Here is a 21211-nt window from a genome sequence, read left to right as displayed (position 1 = left end):
AAAAAAAACAATCAACCCAGGCTTATTTCACTAACACCAGGACTGAAACTACATAGGTGTGCTTAAAGTAGGAAAGAAAAAAATATTACTATACCTGTTTCCATGAAATTGCCCTCTGTCTGTAATTGAAGGGTAAGCTCYTGACCCCAGCAAAGTCAATGGGAAAACTCCCAGTGATGTTAATGGGGCTGGGACTTCACACTGTGCAGTTACTTTACCCTAGAAAGGTGATTAACTCAGGACTCTGCAGGATCACAGAGCACCTGCTGAGGGGCCTGTGAGGAGCCAGAGCAGCCAGGATCCTTCTCAGGGGAATTCTCCTCTCACCTCACCCTGCTGCRTTTGCTAGGCCTGGCAGGGGCTGGTTGCAGGGGAGTCCTCTGAGGCCAAGGAAGGCATAAGGTTGGAAAGGATGGAGACCAAGGCAGCAGAGTAGCAAATTTTAAAATCTGGAGAAAGGATATGTGCCACTTGGCTCATGATCCATGCTGTTGAAGTAGCTCTTCTCCATGCCTGGCTTGCAAAGGAAGATTATGAGCTGGCAAATGTCAGACCACAGAGCACAAGCAAGACCCCAAGTGAAGCATAGCTGGCCAGCACCGTGCTCTCAATCATGGCACACCACCGGTCCCTCTCATGGGAGCTCCTTCCACGTTATCCCACCCCAGTGCAAGATGCCATAAAACTCTCGTTACTCACAYGCTGCTGGGGGAACCAATTTCCTAACACTTTTACAACCCCCGTGCTTTTCTATTGTGGGAGTAATCATCTCTCTTTGCTTCACCAGTGTATGGGGATAACAGCTGCATCTAATAATGCACTGCTGTGTCCCAGCATTTTGGGGCAGTATTTCAGAATCAAAGGCACAGAAAGGGCAAGAAAATCTGTGACCGAGGCTGAAGGATGTAACACAAGACATAGATGGAGAGAGCTGAGCAAACCTAGAAAATATTCCGGAAATAAGCAGCTCTGTTCATGGAAGGAGATAYGAGAAACCGGCACAAGTGAGGTTGCACCAAAGAAAAACCAAGGCAAAGCAAAAAGGCAAAAAGCAAAAAGAGGTTTGTAAGGCTCTGCTGAGAAAGACCATTGACCCCAACATCTGCCTTGTCTGSTCCATCTTTATCCAGCTCCACCACTTGCCAACAGCCTAGTCCAGCTTACTRCCCCCAGAAGGACTCTTCCCAAACTTGCCAACCTTAGGAGCTCAACAGCAAAGCATCAAGGTGACCACCCACAGCCTAYCCAAGATGACACCAATTCCCCACTGCCCACAGCTGCACTCTTCCCCAGCCCTCCTGTGCATCACAGAGCCACTGYAGTCCTCTGGCAGCAGTTCTAATCCCTCCTGATGGGTCCCTGGGCCAAGAAGATGGAGACAGAGCTGCCTTTGGAGAAGGAGAGCCTCTGATCTGCCAAGAGACAGTGAGGTCCTGTTGGGGCAGCACATCAAGCTGTCACCCACTGCCAGGAGTCTGGAGCATCCTCTCTGTTGTACCCTGATTAGCCCGCTCTGCCCAGCAGCAGGGGTGCAGGAGATTTCACYGCAGGGCGCTAGCAGGCAGTGGGATCACTTCCACCGCTTTGCCACTCACAAGTTGGGATTTTCTTGAGGACACTGCAACCTTTGGGCCAGGGCTCCCCAGCTCTGCTCAYGCAGATGGCTCAGGCAGCAACCAGCCCTCCACCGGCCCCGCGGCGCAGCAGCCAGCCCTTCGCTGCCAGTCTCCACCACTGCTGCCAGCAGCAGCTGCTCGGCACCTTTTAAGCAAGTCCCATTCCCCCTCTGGGAGTTGGCTCTGTCACCCCTTCCCAAATGGCAGCTGGAGCCACGCGAGGCACCCTTCCTGGGGGCTGCCTGAGCCCCTCACGCACACCCCACAGTCTCGCAGTGGCTGCCAGCATCCCTGCTGCTGCTTGGCTCACTCCCCTGCTGCCCAGCTCGCCCCACTCCCATTCCCCAAGCCGGAGCTATGCCCCAGCCCGGTGACCTTGTCACAGCCCTCAGTGCCATGGTGTGACACCCACAGAGGGCCTGCCCTGGAGGCACAGCCATATAGAAAGTCCACAGGCACCAGGGTGGCCAAAACTCCAGCTCTGGCCCTCACCATGCCCCAACCTACCCTTTGTTGGTGGGCACGCGCTGAACAACCATGACCGATGTATGAGGGGCTGCAGAGCACCACGGGGCAGAGCCGGCAGAGGCTGGGCCACCACGCACACAGGAGGCCACAGGGCAGAGCTGGCAGAGGCTGGGCCACCACAGCACACAGGAGGCCACGGGGCAGAGCCGGCAGAGGCTGGGCCACCACAGCACACAGGAGGCCACGGGGCAGAGCCGGCAGAGGCTGGGCCACCACGCACGCAGGAGGCCACTGGGCAGGAGGGCGGCTGAGGGAAACCACAGGCCACAGCCACACCAAGGGCATCCAGCAGCATCTCCAGCAGAGCCCTGAGGGCACCATATAGCAGGGACAGCAGTGCTGAGGGAACACAACTGCTGAGGTGAGGGATGGACAACACTCAACTGGGCACTGCTGCAGGTAAACAAATCCTGCCCACCCARCCTCTTAGGGCCTGCAAAAATCTGATTTGAAAGGCACGGGTGGCTCAGGAGGTGCACAGAGCTGAGGGCCAGCTGCCAGAGGTGCTGCAGTTACAGGACAGCATGTGCCAGGGCCCGGGAAATGGCCCCTCACATGGAGCACAGGACCAGGCAGCAGCCAGGAACCACAGCGCTCAGCTCACAGCAAAGCCCTCAYAGAGAGCACAAACCCAAAGAAATCAGCAAATGTACTTTTTCGTTTTATTGCTAAAATCCCTACCATAAATCTCACCGCAGMGGAAGTTTCTGTTTCTCCAGCTTCCTACTCAGTGTCCTTGAGAAAACAAATGACACCACATTAAAAAAAAAAAAAAAAAAAAAAACCGTAGTGGTTTACCTCACACTTCCCTGTACCTTGTTATGCTGAGTGCTTCATTTAGAGGGCTGACCTCCCCAGCCTTCTTCATCCCAGTGCCCTTCGCYGCGGGGACACACCAAGGAACAGGTTAGCACTGGAGAGAGGAGCCGGGTGGATGTTCCAGTGCGGGTAACCCTGCCAACTCAGCATCCCAAAGGTGCGCCGAGAGTCAGCGTGACAGTGACTGCTGTCTGCGAGGTGATTTTCACAGGAGACACAGGAGCTGTGCTACAAGAACAGAAGCTGGGAATGCAGCCATTCAGTTATGCCCCTTGTATTTCAAGAGATGCTGTTTCTCCTCTAGGTCTGGGCAGGGGCCCAGCCTCACCTCATGGCAAGCCTTCAAACRTTTTGTACCCCAGTTTTTCTTAGAACACAAAGAACATTACAGGGTGCAATGAATGACGACTTGAGATGCCCTAAGTGTAATCTGCCTTAGCTGAACACCCACAGGAGAATAAGATCTGTAGGTTTATTTTAGTGTATTTTACATAGACYGATGCTAATTCCTGTGGAAAAAAGCCAGTGATTTGTTTTGCTATTAGCCATTAGGTATAACAGAAGGAAGTGGGAATAAACAGTCATCAAAACAGAGATGTGCATCACAAGGCTTCATAAGAGGCACCAAAAAGAAGATATCTAGAGCATCTCAAGTCATTAAAACCAAGGACAAAAAGCACTGATCAGGTAGGAGGGTCAGTCTTCAAAAACTAAATGTGAAGTTCAGAAAGACAAGGTCTGAATTAGGTTTGAAAGGTTTTGTTTATTAAAGGAAGACATGTAAACACCAATACAACATAATACATGTTCAAGGAAAAAAAAAATAAAGATAGAAGCAGGATTGGTTTTGTGCAATTWACTCCAAACTGTTCTTCCCTTGACAAAACAGTTATCTGAGTCAGCAATAATGTTACAAAAACTTGTACCATCTCAAAGGCTCATTTCTGGCAAGTCATATTGCCAAGTGCCCCATTCCTTCCACTCTCCATGTTCTAGATTTCCTCATTATTAACATACTTGAAAAAAACACTTTGGTATCGTTAACTTAACTGAATGCTTTGCAGTGAGAGATCATCTGGTTTCTGCCAGAACAGGGTTTTCCTTCTGCTGCTCACAGAGACCAGCTTGAGTTCCTGTGCTATCTTATCCTATGTTTGCTTGCAGCCAGCACAACCTGAACAAGAGAGGATTCCAAAGTAACATGGAAAATACTTTTTTGTACAGTTATCACCAGGCAAATGCAAAGGGACAGATCAACACAGGCAGTGGCATTATCTGGTGGCTGGGCCAGAGAGCCCCAGGGAGGGAGTCAGGTGGCCGAGGGGAGGGAGGCTTTCCTTGAGCAACGAGCCCTCTCCAAAGTCACAGCCAGGGCAGGCTGGAAGGAAGCTCGGGATCAGCTTGGTCTCTGCATTAGAGGTTTCCGACCCGCTCGGCACAGGAAGTTGTTCCTGTGGCTCACCTGAGGGAGTTCCTGTTATGAAGCCAGAGGGTGGTGGGTTGAAAGGCAGTTTCTGAAAGTGATGTAATCTTGGACAGTACTGGGTAGGCAGTGATACTGGTGACCTGGTTACAACCTGCAGTGTTGTGACAGCCCCTCTGCTGGCCTGGTGATCACAAGAAAGGGAAAAAAAAAAAAAAGAGGGGAGCGGAATAATTTAAAAAGGAAAAAAAAAAGTTTCCAGATTTCCTTTGTTTAAGTGAAGCATTTTCCTTTTCCACTTTATTTGAATACACTGACCTGGTGTCTAACAGATGGAGACTATACAGATGCACTTTTGGGAGTGCCCATAAAATACACGGCTAAAATACAAATGGAAGGATTTTTTTTTTTTTTTTGAGTTGTAAATTCAATAATCGTTGCTGTAACCTCACTTTCCCAAGGGAATCTGCCCTTTGTTCTCCGGATAAAGCTGGGGAGAAGAAGAAATAGGGAAAGAAAAAAGACTGCAAGCAAAGGGAACATTTAGGAAAAAAACCCACAGAACCATGATCTGCAGTGTACAGTGTGTGTACATTGGGAATCCATACAGGCATGGCTACTTAGCAGTAACAGCAGCATTCAGCAAAATATTCTGCATGTCTTATATTCTTCTCCCACTCTCCAGACGTTTCTAGCAAACAAGCAGGTCAGCTAATTGGCTCCTGCCCAAGTCTTACCCACTAGGGCTTGCTCAGAGATGTCACTTAGTCATTTGGCAKGAGCAAATCCCAGGCTTCTTCCTGTTCAAGCAGCAGAGTGGGTGAAGGCTTTCTTTGATTTATTAAGACCATTAACAAACAAACAGGGGAGTTCAGAAGCTTCCTCGAGCACAAGAACACGAGCAAAAAGGTTTTTTTTTTTTCCTTAAGTGGCAGCTAAAAACAGGACACTTAAAGGAAGCAAAGTTCATTAAGTGATAAAGCAGTGGCTGCAGCGATGAGAAGAGTTTTTTCTTTTTTATCTATATATTTATTAGTGTTGTGTGTTCTTGCTCCTTATTAGTGCTAAAGCAGTGTTTATCTGGCTGAGGAAAAGAAGATTTCCCTTTCTGTAGTGACTTTAACATGTAGCTCATCAAATACAACAGAGTTAAGGAGTTTTGAACAGACATTGCCAGCCAACAAAGTACAACATTTGACAGCAGTATTTGCCTTTTATATTCTCTTTCCAGAATGGGAAATGATATGCTATTTTCAAGACATATTCCACAGTATTATGCAACAGCTTTCTTAATTTTTCATGGATATATTATTTTTAATGTGTCAACTTTTGCATAAAGCATTTTAGCATTTTATTTAGTATTTTTTTAGCATATACCATCAATAAATTATTTGCTTCTTCCTTCCCCACCCTCCCAAGAGCTGCACTTAGCATAAGGAAATGGTCTATCGACACAATAAAAAAATACTTTCAACTGGCACTGTCTATAGACACTTCCATCACCAGACAAAGCACCAGGAGGATATTCCTGCTCCTGCTTAGCTGACAAGCTGGCAGTGCCAAACATGCTGCCCAGGAGTTGCCTCACAAAACTCCCTTTGATRAAAGGACTCACACCCACCTAGCAACCAGCTGTGGTAAAAATAAGCCAGCACCCTGTACAACCAGTGATTCCTGTTAAAAGTGTTCACTTTTGACTCCCTTGCTCCAGCATCCTTTAACCATTACATCCAAGTGGTTTGAGAYATCCAAAGGAAGCGAGTCAGGGTGCTCCTGTGCCAGAGAAACTTGTCCAGTTGACCTGAGTTTGCTCAGAGGGCACGAGTCTCTCATCTCTGCAGATCTGCCCATTCTATAAGGGCAAAAAATGGATGAGATTTGATGTCTTCAACACCAGCAACGCCAGCACCAAGACGCTCCGCAGGATTAAACTGCAAAAGCTTGACATGAAAGAAAAATACACATGATTCAGTGAGTAAGAACAAAAACAACTGCTTAAAAGTTCCAGAAAGGTCTAAGGTAAGGGACATCCTACCGTTTTCCTGCTCTGTGAATTACTTTCAAGAGTGCAAAAGCACACTTGAAATTCTTAAAATCCAGTAAATGGAAGAAGACTCTCCTTTCCTTAAGTCTCAGTCTTACAGTCTTCAGAGACTACTGATCACAGCATGCAATTCCCTGAAGCACTGCACACTGGGACTTCATTTTAAGTGTAACCTCATTTTAAAAAGAGCAGCAGCCAGAGCATCAGTAGAACTCTGGACGCTGCRTTTGCTTCATGTTAACCTTTGCTCACACCACTGTGTTATGGCTACATCAGGGGTACTGGTCTGTAACTTTCCGTTTCCTAAATTGCGAGTTGGTCCTAAAATATCAGGATAACATAGCCAGCTCTCCATTTCCTCAAAAAAAAAAAAAAAGTTTTAAAGAGTCCTACAAATGGCCTAAAACTGAAAAAGCAAAACCCCAGTGAAAGAAACAAAACAGTGTAATGGCTTCATGGAAATTTCCTGAAATTCAGCACCTCGTTTGCTTTTTAGTTGTACATCACATGCTGAATTCATGTGAAAAGGAAATCACAATATTTACATCTGTTTAAAGATACCAATCCATATAAAAGGGAATGCAAAGGTAAACTCCAAAGAGACTAATAAAGACACACAAACATATTTTGCAGTTTTCAAGAACTGTTTATACTCTATTCAATTACAGCCAGTACAAAGGCATGATCTCTTGCTTGCTTTTTTTGCAACAGCTAATAGGATAACTTCTCCCAGTTGTCACTTGGAAAAATGTGTATTCATATCTTGATGCAGTCAACATCTAAGTGAGTCTACATCCATAAACATAGGAATTTACACATTTTAAGATGGCTCTGCTATTTGCAGTCATAGTGTCACACAGTAAAAGTAGCTTGCTGACAGTGAATGGTGCTGCTCTAGTATCCCCCACAAGCCAGAACACACAGATGCAGCCAGGGTGTCTCTGCCTTCCCCTGAAATACAAGCAGCACCACCACAGGAAAAGCAAGCATGGTCACTTATTTTCTAAAGTTTGTCCAGAAGAACTCCAATCTTAGAAAACAAACGTAACACAAACTGCAACAGACACCTATTGAAAAGTCACGCTGCCTGTTTTGCTGGTAGTAAAACTTGAAGGTTCCTGAAAAAGAAACCTGAGCACAAAATACCAAATCAACATCAAAAACAACTTCATCTTTCACCAGAAATAAACAGATCTCTGTTTTYTAGATGCTGGCTAAATGAAGAAGGTGTTTACAATGAAGTCACCTGTACTGGGAGCCACAGCAGGAGACAACGCCTGACACAATTTTCTGTATAGCTGAACACTGATCCCGGAGAGTTATTCTGTGATGTTTTGACCTGCTTACCCTTGGCAGTGGGGGGAAGGAAAGTCGCAATGACAAATTGCTATCCATGCCAAAAGAGCTCTCTTCCTTTTCCTGACAAGGCTTCCTCAACAATGAATGGCAGCTTCCTCGGATAGTCACACAACAAAAATGTGATTTACTGCTTCATATAGCAGAACCTCCACCAGATAAGTCACCACCCTACACTAGRCAGCCTGACCTAACAGGCATTGGGGAGACTGTTCTCTGAACAGGCATGGCCTTGTAACACAGCTGTGAGTGGCAGAAATACATTTGCCACTTAAACCACCAGTGGCAAAAGAGACATTCTTTGGCTTATGTGAAAACAGGCAATACATCAGTCTACAGCAAAAAAMCAATCCTACACTGACACGGATACACGGACTGGACAACTTCATTTGTCTTCTAGYCTTAATGGAAGAAATTCCCTTCATTTAGTGTAGTTTTCCTTTCCCTCAGCCATTTGTGTCTTATGGCATCTGTAGGTGACAGTAAAAATTTGCTACCATCCAACTATATGAATTAAGATTATAAAAAAAAGGGATTTTTCTTCAGTCATTTCCCTTTCTACCTTTGCCAGAAATACAGACACGTGCTTTCAGCTTCAGTGACTTCATGTCACGTGGTCAAAATTGGTGGTGTCCAAACACACAGCCCCATTTSCACAAATCATTTCACAGTAACAGCACAGAAATCTATCTGTCACTGGGTCTTTTCACTCACTGAATTTTCAAAATCTGTTTCCTTTGTTTTCATCAAGAACTACTTTTTCCACTCTGTTCTGTTCAAAACTTCATCTAAGTGATGCCATTATTTATGCATCCACTAGCAAGGTCCTCTTCAAAGCTGAACAGCACAGTTCATATGCCTGGCTTATTCTTCTCAAGTGGAACAGGTCAGATCTAGGCACCACTTCCAGAGTTATGTCAAAATTAACCAGCAGGAAGATTACGTTAACTGAGTTTSAAGACCTGGTACTACAAGTTCAGTCATGACTACATAAAGCTAAGAGCAAAGTAAAACCATCAAACAATACTATTCCCATTAATTTAAAAATGGTGTATCAGTCTGGAAGCTTTGTCTATATTTTACACTTYTGCCTTTTGTCCTGCCTACCACTTATCTTCTGACTGCAAAAGTCATTGGATTCACCATTTAAAGTACTCGTTTTAACAAATGGCATCCAGAAGGCTTGCAGGACGAGAGCTACAGACTTTCAACCACAGCAAGGTCATAACTTTTAATCAGTGTGCTACAGGTTTCATTGTACTTTGTGCTATCTTGCTGAATTGGCATCAGCAWTTTTTAGTGTAATTCTTTACAAATGTTTCCATGAACATTTAGGACAGAATTCCTAAAATGTTCATGCATCACCAGCAGGTATTTCCAAAGCGTTTCCCAAACCTGTTCTTTGAAGAAATGGCAAAGCACTCTGGTTTCCTACAAATACAGCCAGCAGCAGAAGTCAAGATCTCCAGATGCAACGAGACAACTGGGCAAAATTCATCAGTGCTGACAAAAGAGCCATCCACATTCCTATCAGCAGCTTTCTGGTTTTACATTTGCTTCACCAGAACAAGTTAGGTAGGTAATTATTTGTCCCATCCACACACGTACATAGAGAAAATAAATTCTCCCCTCACCTACCTGCTGGATCAGTGATCTGGCCTCCTTTGATACATGATCTGGTATACTCAAAGAAGTGTGAGTGTTTATTCCTGATGGATGGCAYTCAACCAGAGACTGGAACAAGAAAAGGAAAAAAGAAAAGAAAATCAAAACAGGCAGGTGCATTTATTAATTTCAAAATCGCAGTGTTGGATTATCTCCTGATGTCCATGCAAATTTAACATTAGAAAGCCAAAATTCAGTGCTTCCTAATATGAAGTACTGATTCTGGGAGGAATGTCTGCAAGTGCTGATGACCTCCCTGAGATACAGCTTTAGAACACTGACATCTTAAAGCTTCTGTTCTATTGCTCAAATTTAAATAGCCTGGGAATTTGGTGGACTTTGCTTTCTTCGTGCAGAGCTGTCAACCAATCACCAGTTTGATTTGGCCAATCACTCTTTGTCTCAAAATACTGAATTAACGTGTAACAGCAACATATGGCTTCTACACAGTCCCAGGAAATAATACTGGAACTATTAGGGCAAAAGTTTTGTACATGTACAGATGGAATATTAGAGAACTTGGATTTCATTGTAGTTAAGAGGGCAGCATAGTTCTGGTTATTTTTTTCAGTATTAAGTTTGGCACAGCTTTATTAAGTGGTTCTGCTGAAGGCTGAGCATGTTTTGTTTCTCTGGTCCTATGCAGGCTAAGGAAACAGAGTACTCAAGCTGGCAAAGCTCATCTGAGAAAAAAAAAAAAAAAGAGAATCACAACTGGGCAAACCACTGTTGAGAAACTAGTGGCCAAGGAGGCACTTTTAATAAGTCACTTGTGCCCAACCCTACCTTCCCAGTGAGGAGTTCGAAAAGAATGGCACCCAGGCTCCACCAGTCACAGGCTTCTGTCTCTTCTAGGATAGCACCAACCTCTAAACATAAGACACTTCAATTAATATTAAAAAGGTCAGTTACACCTTCAAAATTAACATATATTTACAAGGTGACTGTTTAATGCTGACAGAACATATACTAAATACCACAGAGCTCTCATTATGCCTGCAATTTAGTTAGCCCTTTAGCCACCTACAGATTGCATTGTTCAAACACAGCAACACTATACATTTCATGCATAATTTGTCTTTTCCATGCATACACAGGCATTTTCAAGACTTGYAGGCATTACAATTATGATTCTTCTAAACTGGACAAAACTGGACAGTGACAGTGACACTGACATATTTAGAGAATTTACGCTGGTCAGAAGAGCTGGACAGACCAGAGTGGTCTGAAGCATCCATAAAAGCAGCACAAGAGGGTGTGCAGTAGTCTACAGCATGCCTTAGTTTTGTCTCAGAGGGTAGGATTTGTCTCATGGCTAACTCACACCATTTAATGGGATCTCCATGGGAGGCTTTTCACAATGGTCTTATATAGARAAATTCCAAATCTACTTCCCACAGCATAACCACAACCAATAACTGTGTATTGCTACAGCCCAGCACAAACTGTACATTGGTATGAAAAGTTGTTTCCCTCCTTGCATCCAGCAAGCACCCAACCCTGCTACTGCTGCACATGCACAAGGGACAGCAGGGAGGGGAGATGGGAGTGACAGTCCCTGGCCATACACACACACGTACTCAGTAGCATGATGCATGCAGAAAACTTGGCCTTCACTGACTCAGGCTTTAAACTACAAAAATTATTAAATACAAACACACCACGCTGTCTGCTCTAAAACAGGCAGAAAAGCAGATTGCAACGAGGATGAAATCTTCATTTTGACTGTCAAAAAAATGCAGAAGCTGCACTAAAATAGCTYTGGAGGCAAAAGCCACAACATCTTCCCAACAGAGGACAACCATTAGCATACAGACACATAGCTGTTGCTGTGAAAAGCAATGCAGCATGGGAGAAAAAAAATCTTGCTCATCATTTTATAGAGCTTAGCATGAGCATGGCCAAGGAGAGCTTCAGATGAGTCACAGCCCAGGGTCAGGGAGAGGGAGGCATTTCCCCAGAGCTCCCCAGAGGCAGGGATGCACACACATGCTGAGCACAGGGATGTGCAGCTGCCAACACAAAAGCTGGAAGAGACTCAGCACCTTACAGAACTAAGCTRAGGCTGCTCTTGCAAAAGCAACAAGGAAGGATGGTTTCTTTAGGTAGGGCATCCCTCACTTTGAAAAGTTTTCTGCACTTAAWGGCCTCTGAACAACTGATACATCACTTTAAGGGTGATGTATCAGAACTTATTCCACTTCTTACAGATTAATACTCCTATCAGTACCAAGAAACTTTTGCAAAGATGTAATGGAACTGTATGAGCATAATTACATGSATTTTTTAAATGTTTTAAGACCCCATGCAAGCACCCAGATGAAATTACGGTAAATTGAGAGAATTTGTGTAAAAATCAAAACTTGTTCTTGCCAATTAATTTTAAGGCCCTTCAGAAAGGCACCCCTTCTAGGTAACGGTCCTTTAAAAAAAAAGGAAAAAAAAAACCCCAAAGTTGGGCATTTCCACACGAACCAGCTGGTGAAAGGTTTTCATAGCATTTCTCAGTGAAACCTACTAAATGGAAATGCCTTTTCAGTTCAAGGGAGCTTTCTTCCCAACAAGTGAAGATTTWTATTTTTAAATTAGATTACACACTTATTACAGAATAAGAACAGCAAAGCCAAGAATTAATACGATTGACTACTGCATTCTCAGTTTCTATACCACCATGAACTATCCCACACTGACACATCTTAGATTTCAGAATAATGCCACAAAAGGAAATAATTGATTCTTACTAGAGACATTCAGTGGGAATGGGCCTACTAAGTTACAGCCCTATTAAAAAAAACCCAAACATCTAAATGTGAAAAAAAAAACATCTTTCAGAGCACAGAGAAAAGAAACTCTACCAAAAAAAACCCCACATTTTTCTCAGTTTTGGTATTATTTCCTTTTATGCTGGCAATCAGAGATGCTGATGAAGTTCTCCGAAGAACCAAAGTTATGTTGCCTTCTTTCACAGAACTGCTCATTACAGAAAGTAGCAGATGAAGAAAATGGACATATATAAAATAAGAGCCAAAAAGCAAWCCAGAGTCCACTTCCTCAAAATCCAAGCTCATATTTTCAATTGTAAGAGGGACTTACTTTCAAAAGGCATATTACTTTCAAAATATGCCAAGCCAAAACAAATGTCACTGCAGTTCTCTGAGAAGAGCAGCACTCAACTCTTCCATACACTTTTGATCATGACCAAAAGCACACAAGGGGAATAAATTAAGAACAAGYAACACAGATTTCTCCCAGGGCTGAAGGGCCCTGCCTGAGTTCTTGTGAACACAGTAGAAACTRCATGACAAGTCATCTGAACCAGTGCAGAACAGAAAATAGAAAACTCAGYTGAGGGCAACACCTGAGTCCCTTTTTTACAAAAAATAAATTTTAGCTCAACTCTTTTCCTATTATGCAATGTCTGCTTTCCTGCTGCTTTCCCTAGGTTCCAAAGTTTCCTTATTTCAGGTTAAAATAAATGTTTTCCTTCAAAAAGAAGAAGAAAAGGATCACTGGGTACACTACAAATAAACATGTGTTGTTTACATTTCCTTCCTTYAAACAGGTCACATGACTGCTGATGCAATACACTGATCAAAATAAGTTCAGGATACCACATCAATATTACTGCATTTTATCTTGACTAAACATCATGGGAAAATTTAGAAACTGTAGATTATGAAGTGCTTTTGAGGGACAAAGAGTGGCTGGCTAATGTAATATACCACACAAGGCATATGCTTTTTTTAAAGCTTCAATATTGCAATAAATCTGAACTACAATATCTGCCTTCACTAAGAAAACATTTTCATCTCAATCCATCAGCAAAGTAATTTAGACAATAAATGGTAGTGACACATAAGCTYAAGTGAATAACATGGGGATATTTGTGCCAAATCTTTCCTTCATGAACCTTGAAATCAAGGACCTTACCCGGATTTGTACAAAAATAAATGTGTGTACACATGTACACAGTGTTGGTGCTTCTAGGACTAACAGAACAACATTTGCAGAAAATAACATTTGTATCATCCTCAAACAGAAAAGCAGAGAAATAATACAGCAGGGTGAAAAAAAGTCAAYAGCTCTTCCAACTTTACTGCAATTTCATTAAAGGGAGAGCTTTCCTCTTTCTCTCTTCCTGAAGCACGGCCATGACATCCAGAACCAAGTAGCACAAGTCAACAGCAATACTAAATTCCTGCACAAAGCAATTCCAACGGCAGCCACAACTAAAGGGAAGGAGATTTGTAAAATGTTATCAGGTTTAGTCAGAGACAGATGGCACAGGTAAACACCTTCACTACCCTGCACTGTCCTCCCTCCAGAGCAGCTGGTCTCAACTGAAAGGCCATTTCTTTATGGTTTCCATACTTATCTCAATATTTGCATTATACACAGCAATACCTTACTTCCTGATAAGAGACACATAGCTGGCAACACTCTGTAGTGTAAACACAAGTGCCAGTTCTGAAGTAAAAAGCAGAACTGCACCCCTCCTGAACATACATTCTCAATAAAGCTATTGATGGTAAACCAAGGCTCATTTTCTCACTCTTTCTACAGCACCTCAACTTCAAATATCATGTTCAAGGATTTCAAAGCTTTTACTACCACACCTGCCACATGTTCTTCCAAAAACAGTTTCCTCCAAGACTGACAATAATGCCTCATGACCAGCACACAYAAACAGTAGTTAACATGGCCAGGCTTACAGGAGGCCTTAGACATTTACAATGCAACTCAGGCCAGATGGCTTGTGAATCACCAARAACAAAAATTTAATCAAAAATTTGGTAGGACAAACTGTAATATCAGAAAAAACGCATCTCAAGTCAGCTCACAGGAAAGCTGGCTCCAGGTGGACATAGTGCTTCCCCAGACACCTAGGAGTCAGGAAAAACTTTGCACTGAGATGGTTTCTTGGAATTAAGAAGGATGGATTGATGAGAATTTAAAAACCTGAGGAGGCCCTTTGCCCTTAGTTCCATTTCAAGCAGAAACAGTGTACTTTCAAGTGCCATTTCTGCACCAGTAAGAAAACAAGGAGACCCACACCATCTGAACTACCATCAGGTGTCTGAAAACTTTCATGAGGAATTGCACTTTATCCACATCCTGAAAAGAAACACCATGTTTTCCCCTTCTGTGGCCATTAAGATAAACATTGCATGAAAAACCATTAGAGACACTTTTGAAATTCTATTTACCTTAACACTCACTTAATTTTAAAAGATTACTGTTTTATCATATTTTGATATCCATATATGTGAAGAAACATTTGCCGAGAATCAAATAAAATAACTCCAACCTAATTCTCKCTCATCAGACTCAGTCAGCCAAGATACTGTAAGACACAATCACTAAATAAAACAACCCACAAGCAATCTGGCCATAATGCTTTGCCTAAAATGGTTCAGCAACCTATAAAACACAGTATTGAACCATCTATATTTAAGTATAAGAAGTTTATCATGGTTTTTAAACAATAAAGTASTGAGGCAAGTCCAATGAACATTTGCTAAGATCAAATGGAGTGTGAAAATAGGAAGTTTCATTTAAAAGTTATTCAAAAACATATGAGCATCTATGTTTCTCTTTGGAAAAAAAAGAAAAAAAAATAATAGAGGGAACTGTGTTCTTTCTTCCTTTTAGCAGCCCAAGATGGAATCAAAACTTCCTCTAAAATAATCATGTGACGAAAGAGACAAAGTTTTATTACTGTTCTGTTATCAAAACAAATCAAACATTAATTAACTCATAGCTAGCTCCATTTATTTTCACAAGGCATCTTATATACTACCTTCAAGTTTTAGTCCCATCTATTGTAATAATAACAATAAACAAATACACATAAAGTGCAGTTTCTTCTGGAGTTAACAACTGACTTTTATGGCAGCCAGATTAAAACATCAGATTTTTACAAATCAACAGTTCGTACTTTGAATACTGCTTATTCTAATTACAGAGTCTAAGAAAAATCACAAGACCATGTAGTTCACCTGAAACATCTATTTACAACAAGCCTCAGTGCAAAAAAAAAATTCTCTGCCCACACCTATGCTTTCAATTACCAACTCCAAATTCATGAGATTTTGCTATTCTGGAGCAGTCCGTTGTCATTGTTTTCTGCAGGACACTCAGGTGTCCTGACTTTTCCTGCATCTCCAGACCTTCTTCACACCAGCCATGTATTTGTCATGTTAATGTTAAACTGTTTCCTAGTGCAAGGGTTTTTCAAATCAAGCTATGACCAATCCTTCTGATTCTGATGCCCAAAACTCCTTCACCGATCCAGATTTTTTCTTTTCCTTTTAGGATAATCCTGAGACATTACTGTCACACAAAAATCTAGGACAGAGTCAGAGACAAAAAGCAGGAAGTCCAGTCTTACTATAACCACRAGACCAGCCCACCCCTTGACACCTCTCAGGGTCAATGGCACTTTAATCTACCACAGTTATTTTGCTTCTTAAACAATCTACTCAAATTAAATTACTATAATACAGAATAGCTGATTTAACGAGTGCCCACAAACTCCTACTAAAAAACACACAGACAAATAACATATAGGTTTYTCCAGCATCAAATGTCTATTTGGTAAACAGAGGCAAATAATCTTTTWCCTCATTCAGTAAATAAAAATTATAGCATCATGCTAATAATATCAACTAGTAAATTTTACTTTCATGCCATATATTTTAGCTGATAAGCTGCACTTTGCATCTGTATTTTCAATTGTTTAAGAGCAGAAATGACATCTTCATTTGGGAATACAAAAATCAGGTTGCACATTGAAACATTTTTGTCTTTTTTTTTGTAAACAAAATCCTTTACATACAAAGCCTTCTTTTTGCTTAGGTTTTGCACTGTGTACAAGTAACAGCAGGTTACATAAAACCAAATTTACCATATATTTATGTGTAGGCTTCTGTGAAAGCTAGTTTGTGTAAATAAGGCTTGATTATAGCACAACAGCTTATGAAAGCATCAGAATAATACGATGCATTACTGATGGCCAGTTTCCTACTTACATTTTCTATGAAGCTAAGCTCCCTTTGGCTTTAGGATCTCAAGCAGCAAATCTCCAGTTTTTAGTAAACACAGTCTGGTGAAAACTTGTTTAAACAAGAAAGAAAAAATACTCTAAAGRCAGCCCAGTTCTAAAACCTCATCCTCCAAAAACACTACAGGGATGCAACAGAACCCATCCCCGCTGCTGGAACAAGAACTCGGGGAGTGTAAATAAAACATCTCATTCACACATCATATTTACACAAGATGTCAGACCAGCAAGCTGCTTCTACAACATGACACTTCACAGGTTAGACAGAAAAAGTACCTTAAAGATTTCTCTTCATGAAAAAATCCTTAACTTAAATCTATTTTAGCTGAAGACAGTCGTGACTAGGCTATGGCTGTAGACAATTTTGTCCTTCTCACAGGTATTAAGCATACTGAGAGGGTTTGTTTTTTAAAAAAAAAAAGTTACCAATTTGGTTTTAAAAACTGTGAATGTCAAGAATAGAATACAATTATTACTGTATTWAAAAGTTAACAACTCTTTATATTTAAGATCACAATGCTGGCAAAACCAATACTTTAAAATAACAGAAGGTGATAATTTGCATTTCAAAATTCATCTATCTTGCTTTTCCCTCAATTAGACCAAAACATGTTGATTCACAGGTTTGTGTGTGTGTGTGTTTCTTTTTTAAACTTATTTATAGAGCAGAATAATGGCCCCCCTGCTAGGCTGGCATTTGCTCAAGTTTCTGTCCATGTAAATTGAATCTGTTACTGGAATTTTCCCCCCTTCAGAATACCAAGGCACATTAACCAAGAGATAAAGAGATACATTGCTGATACTATCAGCCACCAGGCAGGTGGATAAAGCAAGGGATTTTTTGTTAGTTTTTGTGGGGATTTTTTGGACAAATACRTGATAAGAGTTCTCAGGGGGCATGGAGAGCAAAGGGCTGTTTAAACAGAAGTGAATCATTCTCATCTGATCTGCTAATAACTTTGTATTCAGACATCAGCTGCTTAGCACGCTTTAAAATGTTCAAAAAACAGAATTACCATAAAGAGGAGGAAAGTTARAGAGAAAAATGAAACAACACAAACCTCACAATAGTCACCTTAGCCATATCAACACAGCAGCAATTCTAAGTTACAAGTGCTTCGTTTCTTCTTTAAAAACAAATAGGTTATTCTTGGCCAAAACCCCCACAGTTTTACTTGAAGTGGTGTTGAGTTTATAGAGTATGATTTATAATCCAACATTTCCCTAGTGAATTAGAGAAACAACATTTGACTTATCATAAGTGAACAGCAAAGATTTAGTTTGGCCATTAATCAAAGTATAGCTCAGGCACTACTTTTAGGCATCTGCAGACAGCTTTGTTGGTGCCTGAGTTGTTTCAGCAGGAACTTTTGTTTTCTTAAACTGAGCAGAACCATACAGAACAATATCGCAGTGAAGAGTTACCCAGCCATACCAACAGCACCGTAACACTCCATGACTCTGAGCTTGCGAGAACAATTCTTGATGTGCAAATCATTACAAATGAGCAGCATCTTCCGTCTCCAGTTCTTAAGAGAAGTGAAGCAAATTAGAGGCAGCCGGTGCGACAGCAACATCCATTAATGGTACAATGCCACCTCCCGTCGGCAGCGGGGAAGTGCCACTCTTGCAACAGATGCAGACTTAYTCCTAATTTATGCACGATGTAAAATGACAATTGCTATTTCATACAAAACTAATTATCCTGCTCGCAGGGAACGGGATGCAGCTTTTTAAGCTATTCCCTTCCCTCATCTTTCTGACACTTCTGCAGTTATAATGGTTGCAGTTGTTCTGTTATTTTATATATGCACTGCATAATGTCTTTTTGACATATGCAGTCAAATTGCCTCTCCACTTTCCGTAGGATAACAAGAGCTGAGCGAGTCCCTGTGCTTCACCAGGGCAGGAATTTGATCAGTGCTCCTGAACCAACACTGCCTTGCTTTACCTTAATTCCAGGCTACACTCTGGTGTACTGAAAGCCTTAAACACAAATTCCGAGACCCTGCAAGACAAGTTCCACACAGGTGGACATCTATTCTCCGTTGGCTCTGAAATCTTCTACAATATAATATAATATAACATATAATATATAATATATAATATATAACATATAATATATAATATATAATATATAATATATAATATATAATATATAATATATAACAATATAATATAATAATATATTATTATCCATAGCCCATCCAGCAGTTTTCAACATACAAATTGCAGAATTTAGACTTCATGTTTTTCTTCAACACATAAAACAATGTTTAAATACATCTTCATGCACACTTCGCTGCAAATCACTTTATAACTTATGCTGTAGAAAAGCAACATCTGAAACCTCATCAATTGAAAAGATAAAACTGTTTCAAATAGATGTTTAAAATTTTCACATAACACTGCAATGCAATTTCCTACCTATTTGAAAATGCAGATACCCTGCAATSTGTTTAAATTTCACATTCATCCTCTCCTTTTTCTGCCTCCAAAATTTGCTCCTCAAAAATCGATGCAGAAAAAGAACTGCAGCCCTAGACTCATGATCTGTTCTCAGTCCCCGACAGCAGACCCTAAAAGCAATGTTTACTGATAGAGACACCTTCCCTTTCTTGCACACTTTTAAAGAGTGCACTTATTTAAATACCAAATTGTTGAAATCAGGTAGCATACAAATTATCATATCCAAATCTATTCTATCTTGAATTCTGTTTAAATTAAATTAAATTCAATTTAAATTAATGTTTAAAACACACAGCAAGCTAAACACAAAAATTTTACAAGCCAAGTTTCACTGCATCCTTCAGCCAGGAGAGAAAAGGAGAGGCAAAACTGAGTATCCAGAGGCAGGGCAACACAGCACATCATTCTGAAAACACCAGGAAAATTCAAAGCAAGATAAAGACTCGCTCTGAGTCACTTATTTTAGACTATTATTTGTTTTATATGGTAAGAAATCCTAAGACCTGATAAAATTTTGGGAAGCTAGTTCATCACCTCTACAAACTACAGCACATAATTCAGCAGAAAAATAAAACCAAGTTGTGAGAAACACATAAAAAGCAACTTAAACATAGTAGAAAAACCTCAAAACTTGTTACTAGTRTACTGAACTGAAGCAAAAATATAATTTCAAAATCCTTATTCCACRAAGCAACTTTAGGAGCAATGCTTTCATGATAAAGGGTTTCCACGAATATGGTACATTCCTCAAAATGAAAAAAAATTCTCAAMTGAAGCCTTTTTCCACCTCTAATACTGGAACCTAGAGAAAGCCTCTTAACATGATTTTTTTTTTTTTAACATTGGTCAAAAGTTCTAAAGCAACATTTACCAGCAATGATAGCCCTAAGAAAGCTGCTTTGGACTCAGCTATACAGCATTATTGCATCATTCCTCATAACAGAATGGCACTTGACTCCAAAATATATTTCATGCTGGTTTCACTTGGTAAACCAAGTACTACTCTCCTACCTAAAAATTAACATCTAATAGCTACACTAAAGTACAAGCATGCTTTGYAGAGATAACATTAAGATCAAGAAATATGAAAGACAAGAATCACAGAGMAGTGCMAATTCATCCACCTTGAATATATCTAACATTTGCATTTGCAAATCTTCACCTTGCAGCTCACCAGTTGCAGCTTGGTGCAAAGCAAATGCAGCCTGGGGTAGGGCAGAGAGGGCAGAGAGGGGAGGGCAACTTCACCAAGCAAAGCCAGGATGGATACCACACCTGTGCTGTGAGGTGGAAATAATGATGGTGTGGAAAACTTTATTCTTGCATTTGGGGACTTCTAAATATTATTTCAACTGCTCCCTAAACACTTCATTATGGCAGGAGTTGGCTGGTTGGGGCTTAGGGGGCAAAAAAAGCMTCTCTTTGGATCCTCATTAAAGTACAGAAAAATTAAGCTTTGACTTTCACAGCTCATTAATGATGACAGGGTGGGAAAAAGGCTGCACTTCCATCTTTGCTACAACTCAACTGGGGAGTGCTTTGTTCGAGTCTGGGTTAGGGAGGCAGGAAAACACCTCCTTGGAACAGGTTGTCACACATGTTGGCAACCAGGACAACCATCTATTTAACAAACACAGTAATTGCTGGGATTCCCCAATTATCTTGTTCTTAAAAGTGACAAGAGGGTAGAATTAAGGTGTTGGATTTACTTTGATAGGTAAGAAGAATTATTTTCTGTAATACCTGCCCTCTTGACTTGCACCTGGATAGAAAAGATTTTATTTTCCATTTATTTCAAGAAGCTGACATTCAACATTTGTTGAGACCCACCTACCTTTATTCAGAGACAGTTTCTTACTGCATTTAGCTTGCAGAAAAAAAGACCAGAAGAAACACCTGATGCCAAACTAAATTCAGAACTTCCATTGCTGGTAACTCTTATTCTAAATTTTTCTAAGCACATTTGCAGACTGTGAGCTTGAGGAGTACCTACATGCCAAGTTGCAATGCCTAGCCAGACCACGCACTCAGCAGAAAGTTATGCTGGCATTTCAAAACCAGAATAAAAGTGCAGTAATTTCAACTCCAAACCAAGTTTTTATAAGCTAGCTATGAAATTTTAAAAATACGAAGCTGTATGTGAAACACCTGATTTTTGGCTGCCAAAAACCACAGACCACTATATTAGCAGCAAATAAATTGGAAAAAGGAAAAGAGGGAGGGCTCAG

General features: G+C 41.1%; 1 protein-coding gene across 1 annotated transcript in view; it reads right to left on the bottom strand.

Moving 5' to 3' along the window:
- Positions 1-4249: 4249 nt before the first annotated feature.
- RPS6KC1 (ribosomal protein S6 kinase C1) overlaps positions 4250-21211 on the bottom strand; it is an 85502-nt gene continuing 68540 nt past the window's right edge. The window contains exons 14-16 of the mRNA XM_057365117.1: positions 10238-10320; positions 9425-9520; positions 4250-6326 (exon numbers count right to left, since the gene is read on the bottom strand). Coding sequence (XP_057221100.1) covers positions 6216-6326; positions 9425-9520; positions 10238-10320 — 290 coding nt within the window. The 3' untranslated portion in view covers positions 4250-6215. The remainder of the gene's footprint in view (positions 6327-9424; positions 9521-10237; positions 10321-21211) is intronic.

The sequence above is a fragment of the Malurus melanocephalus genome, unplaced genomic scaffold (assembly GCF_030028575.1).
Source record: "Malurus melanocephalus ecotype Western Australia unplaced genomic scaffold, MMel_1.1 scaffold_48, whole genome shotgun sequence".
Lineage (NCBI taxonomy): Eukaryota > Metazoa > Chordata > Aves > Passeriformes > Maluridae > Malurus > Malurus melanocephalus.
Note: the sequence above shows the minus strand (reverse complement) of the source record. Positions and strands in the feature narration are given on the sequence as shown.